This window comes from Mercenaria mercenaria, chromosome 12, assembly GCF_021730395.1.
Source record: "Mercenaria mercenaria strain notata chromosome 12, MADL_Memer_1, whole genome shotgun sequence".
In the NCBI taxonomy this organism is placed as follows: domain Eukaryota; kingdom Metazoa; phylum Mollusca; class Bivalvia; order Venerida; family Veneridae; genus Mercenaria; species Mercenaria mercenaria.
The window spans coordinates 79,803,134-79,809,133 of NC_069372.1; the positions used below are offsets into that span (position 1 = coordinate 79,803,134).

At 37.8% G+C, this 6,000-nt stretch overlaps 1 protein-coding gene across 1 annotated transcript in view; it reads left to right on the top strand.

Annotated features, from left to right (window-relative positions):
- Positions 1 to 4,542, top strand: part of LOC123533519 (uncharacterized) — a 32,594-nt gene extending 28,052 nt beyond the window's left edge. The window contains exons 4-5 of the mRNA XM_053520662.1: positions 4,085 to 4,269; positions 4,425 to 4,542. Coding sequence (XP_053376637.1) covers positions 4,085 to 4,269; positions 4,425 to 4,542 — 303 coding nt within the window. The remainder of the gene's footprint in view (positions 1 to 4,084; positions 4,270 to 4,424) is intronic.
- The last annotated feature ends 1,458 nt before the right edge of the window (positions 4,543 to 6,000 follow it).

The window sequence follows — 6,000 nt, forward strand, 5'->3', positions numbered from 1 at the left end:
TGTGTTTTATACGGAGTGTTTTATGTGTTTGATACCAAGTGCTTGGTGTGCTTGATACCGGTGTGTTTTATACAGAGTGTTTTATGCGTTTGATACCGAGTGCTTGATGTGCTTGATACCGGGTGCATGATGTGCTTGATACCGAGTGCTTGATTCAGGGTGCTTGGTGTGCTTGATACCGAGTGCTTTATGTGCTTGATACTAGTTGCTTGATGTGCTTGATACCGAGTGCTTGATGTGCTTGAAACCGTTTTTTGACACCGGGTGCTTGATGTGCTTGATGCCAAGTGCTTGATGTGCTTGATACCGAGTGCTTGATGTGCTTGATACCGGGTCCTTGATGTGCTTGATGCCAAGTGCTTGATGTGCTTGATACCGAGTGCTTGATGTGCTTGATACCGAGTGCTTGACCTGCTTGACACCGGGTCCTTGATGTGTTTGATGCCAAATGCTTGACGTTCCTGATACCGGGTGATTGATGTGCTTGATACCGGGTGCTTGATATGCTTGATACCGAGTGCTTGATGTGCTTGACACCGGGTGCTTGATGTGCTTGACACCGGGTGCTTGATGTGCTTGACACCGGGTGCTTGATGTGCTTGACACCGGGTCCTTGATGTGCTTGATGACAAGTGCTTGATGTGCTTGACACCGGGTGCTTGATGTGCTTGATGCAAAGTGCTTGATGTGCTTGATACCGAGTGCTTGACGTTCCTGACACCGGGTGATTGATGTGCTTGACACCGGATGCTTGATGTGCTTGATACCGAGTGCTTGACGTTCTTGACAGCGGGTGCTTGATGTGCTTGACAGCGGTGCTTGATGTGCTTGACACCTGGTGCTTGATGTGCTTAACACCGGGTGCTTGATGTGTTTGATAGCGAGTGCTAAATGTGCTAGATACCGAGTGCTTGATGTGCTTGATACCGAATGCTTGCTGTTCCTGACACCGGATGCTTGATGTGCTTGATACCAAGTGCTTGTTGTTTGATGTCGAGCGCTCGGTGTGTTTCATACCAAGTGCTTGATATTAAGTGTTTGAACTCATTTGCCCTGAGGCGCTGTTGGATCAACCCTTCTCTTGTGATTGCGAGGAGGCAATGTTACATTGTAGCTATTTCATGGAAGCATGAAATTCAATGGACCCATAATGATAATCGGTAATTTACGTGATGTTACGTAAACTTAGATGCTTCTTCGGCATTGTCCGGCAACCAGACGGAGAATGCCGAAGTTCTGTAGGGAGAATATGTAATCCCATCGAAATTACCAGTATTCATGACAGGTCCACTACGTACCTTAATTAAACATGATATTTTGTCTGTTGTATGAGAGACAAACAATGTATGTTTTACTAATAGTATTTAATACACGTGTAACGTATACACTCGAAGGGATATAATGGTTAAGTACTCACTATATGGATAACATGCTTAAAGCTGGGATTTCATATGTCTGTTATAAAAGACACAACATTCACATGCATATTTATATGAATAATAACGATAGCGATGAAACTATGTTATTATTTCTGTTTTTGTTTTTATTTCACCATCATCGTCATCATCATCATCATCATCATCATCATCACCATTTATATTATTATTATTATTATGAGGATTAAATATTTGATATTATATTCAGCAGTGAATATTTGAGTATTGTGAGGTGAAAATAGCATCCGCTGCGTGGTTCTATAGTTAATCAAAAGTATAGTTAATTTCACTTGAGGCTGTTTAAGTTCATAATTTTGACGAGATTTATATATTGGCATATTTTTTTAAATTTTAAATTTCTTTACAGTGCGGACTTGATTTATAATCGAATAATATTCAATGTTGTGCACACTTAAAAACATGATAAAACATTCCCTCTGGATCAATAAACACATTGAGATTTAATGGCGCGAAGGTATTAAGTTTATAATTGGTGGCTGAACACAAAGGCCTTGATTATAATCAGTTTTATACACGCATTTCAAGTTACACGTTAATCTACACTCCATATCTACGGTATTCCTACAGGGCCAGCGCCTTCTTCCGCGAAGGAACGACGATACAATGGCGAATCGCGACAGTTCGATGGCAAAGCACAACAGTACGATGGCGATAACGTACACGACGGAACGGAGGCGAAGGGCGACAGTACGACGGTGACAGTCCATCATATTGCTGCGCTTTGCCATCGTACTGTCGTGTACGTTATTGCCATCGTACTGTCAAGACACTCCATAGTACTGTTACGTTTCGCGTTACGTTTCGCCATCGTACTGTCAAGACACTATTGCGATTCGTCATCGTACCGTCGCGTTTCGCCATCGTACTGTCGCGCTTTAGCGTGGTTGTTCCACCATTGTACTGTCGTACTTCATCATCGTACTGCCGCGCTTCACAATCGTGGTGTCATATGTAAGACTAAATAAACAAGATTATAAGTAAATCCAAAGCACGTACCTTTTTCTGACCCTTGCTTACTAGGTGAATTGTTTGCGCATGCTAGACAAGAAGGCAGCAGATAATCAATAAACGGTTAAGTACTTAATTAAGTGCGATGGCGAAGTGTAACAGTGCGATGGTGAAATGTATTAGTACGATGGTGACACTACGATGGTGAGGCGCAAAAGTGTCACCATCGTATTGTCGCGCTTCGCCAGCGTACTATCGAACCTTCGACATTCGCGTGCAAAAAAGGGAGCAGGCGCTGGCACTAACAGGAGACCATAGGTTTATTATTATTTGAAAAAAAAAAAAAAACACCCTGCTTACCCTTAAAAATAAACTCGTCTAAAGAGTAAGCTCAGAGGTCAATGACGAACTCTATGTCATAAAAGATATAAATAGAAAACGCACCCAGAGGTTTAAAGTTTTCTATATTTTTGCAGAAATTTAAGGAATTCTTTCATATTTAACTCATAAGGTTAAGATACTTGTTCTTAAAAAGTGTGTTAAAACGAGGAAAGTTTAAAAAGGTTGTTCCAATACGTGGACTTGAATTATTTAAGCAAATCAACAATGGACTGGGATATTTGGAATAGTGACAAGGAGGCCAAATTCAACGGGAATAGGCAAATATAGCTAAGGTACTTCCTTTATACTTACCTCAATCTGATTTACATGTACACATCATATCATCAAGGGCGTAGCAAGAGTATGTAAAGCGTGAATGCAAACTGTCTCGAGGGGTCCGGCATGCTCCCCCGGGAAATTGTTGTTGTCTAGAACGTCTGTGGTGCAATGTGGACGTATTTCCACAATAAGATTAAGCTTATTTGCACTATGAAATACCCGCAACTTGAAACTTAACTATATAAACTGACTTCCGTACATACTGCTGCATTAATTTAATAATTAAAAACATTGTCTTGCCCTAATATATGACACTGTCAATTCGCAACTAAATACTTGTATATCTCATTTTTGTCCGTGCAAATCATTTATAATTACCATCATGGAAATACAAAAGAATACAGTTATTTTGTGCCGCCTCTTTAACGTCAATATTCATTACTGCAAATACAGTAGAACGTTTGTCCAGGACACCGCCACGCAGGGTTTGGGTGGGGTTGGGAGGGGGTGGGGTGCTTCCCCACCCTCAGGACCAAGATTGCTAAATGGTATGGTCAAGCAAGTTACCTTCAACGCAATCTAGACTTCACGAAGACAAATTTTCCTTCATATAGATCAAACTGAAAAAAATGTCTCTGTAGTGCTAAAAAGTTTTTCTATGAATTGACCTAGCGACCTAGTAGTTTACCCTAGATAACCGAGTTTGAAACTTGATAATCTGAAAAGAAACTGACTTATTTTCAAACATAATACACGTGCTCCTGTCGGGCATACGACAAAATATAGAGTGGAGTCTTGGAGTGGAGTCTTGGGTTAAAAACTATAATTTCCTCCACCCTTTTTACACACACATCTATTTCAGCTGGATTTTTACTTGCGCGCACATTTCCCAGTTTCTAAATTTCAATCAGCGCTATTACTATTAACAACAATAGAAACACCTATAGTCATCATCAACAACAATAACAACAACAAACTGTTATCTTCCGACGACATCTGTTTTTCATCTTGTTCATCAGCAAAACATCAGTAAAACTAACGATGATAATGACGATGTAATGACAGATGATGATGATGATGATGCTGATGATGATGATTGTGGTGATGATATTGATAACAGTGGTGATAATGAAAGTGATGATTGTGATGATGATGTTAATGATGATTTCGATGGTAATGATAACGATGATTATCTGGTGTTGTTGTTGGTGGTGATGATGATGATTGTGGTGGTGGTGGTGAAAATGATGATGTTGATGATGATGATGCTGGTGATTATGATCTTGATGATGGTGGTGGTGCTGCTGGTGATGATAGTGTTTGTAATGATGATAATTGTCGTTATGGTTGCGTTGATAGTGGTGATGCTGGTGATAGTAATGGTGGTGATAAAAATGCAGATGATGATTATTGTTGTGGTTGTGATGATGGTGGTGGCGGTGGTTGTGGTGATGATGATGGTGATGATGATGATTAGTATTATTACAATGTATTAAGATAATGCAGTAACTTGTAGGTTCATTTGACTAACCCATTTTTGTATGTTTAATGAATAGAAATAACTTTTGACAAAACAACAAAAGGTGCTTATTGTAGAGATTGAATCATACAAACTAATTCATTTAATAAGAATCCCCTCGGTATCAGTTGATTCGTAGCACGAAATAATAGATCTCTCATAATATACAGTTTGATACTGAACTTAGCTGATTGTTGTAGTCACTAGGATGGTTATCTTATAATGCAGTTATCCCATAATAAAGACCACAAAACTGTTGTAAGTCCGAACCATACACGAGGCGTATTTTACTGATTTTTCTTAAAGCATTTTTCCTGTATATTTCAATTGTCTGATACTGTTAAGTTGTGATACATGTTAATTCAGTATGTCATAGAGATATACCACAGGCAAATATTGTGAAATACTAATACATTATTTGCATATTTGTGCATTATATGTGCCACTGCTTTTTTATTTACAGCAAACCACCTTCGTAGTGAACGAAACGAAGAAAGTATGAAACAGATATAAGAATTATAAAATGAAGAAAAAATAATCGCAAAAGTAATAAATATTAAAATAGCGAAAGAGCAAAGAGTAAGTCAGCACGCGACATTGATAATGTCTAAAAATGAAAATAGAATATTGAGGGAAGTTAAGTTATCTCTATAACACGTAACAGTTACTTCGCATTTTCAGTTGTTTCTTTAGAAAAAAGCGTAATGAATTAAGAAATTAAAGTTCAACCACTATAATAGGTGTAAATGTCAAGTTATCAAGTTACCTGTTGACAATAAGTAAATTAAATTCATGGTTAAACTAAAGACTGTTAATCGAGGGTTCGCGAGATCAATACCCAGGTGCGGCGTGTGTGACAAATTTGTAAATCAAATATGGATAAAGAATCATCGGTTACTACAATAATCTCATTCTGTCTCATTTGAGCAACATTTTATGACATTTTTCAGTTTTTACGTTGTTTGTTAGAGATGTATTTTACTTAATAGGAACAAAAAGACACATTAAAGAGAGTTAGGTCCCTGTTGGAAATGTATTTTTTATTACTTTTTATGAAATTTTGTAATTACCTCCTTTTCATATAAAAGTATTTAAAAAGTGGACTACTTCTTTTGATTTAAATATAATATCTTATTTTACATATGCATGGGATTTCAACTACCCGAAAACGAAATATATCTGTTTTCAATCTAACCGAGAAAGACAAAGAGAGGTAATAATTATTTTATGAACTTGCATTTCTAATGAACTTTGTTTTCAGTGCAAATGTTTGACAACTTAAGTATGATAGTGGCTTATAATACAAAAAGAACTGTCTAATGACAGCATCGATTCAGTATCATTTAAAGGTAGATTTTGGAATAAAAAAACATCATTGTCCATATTTGTACTGATGTGCAAGACGTTGCGTTTCGG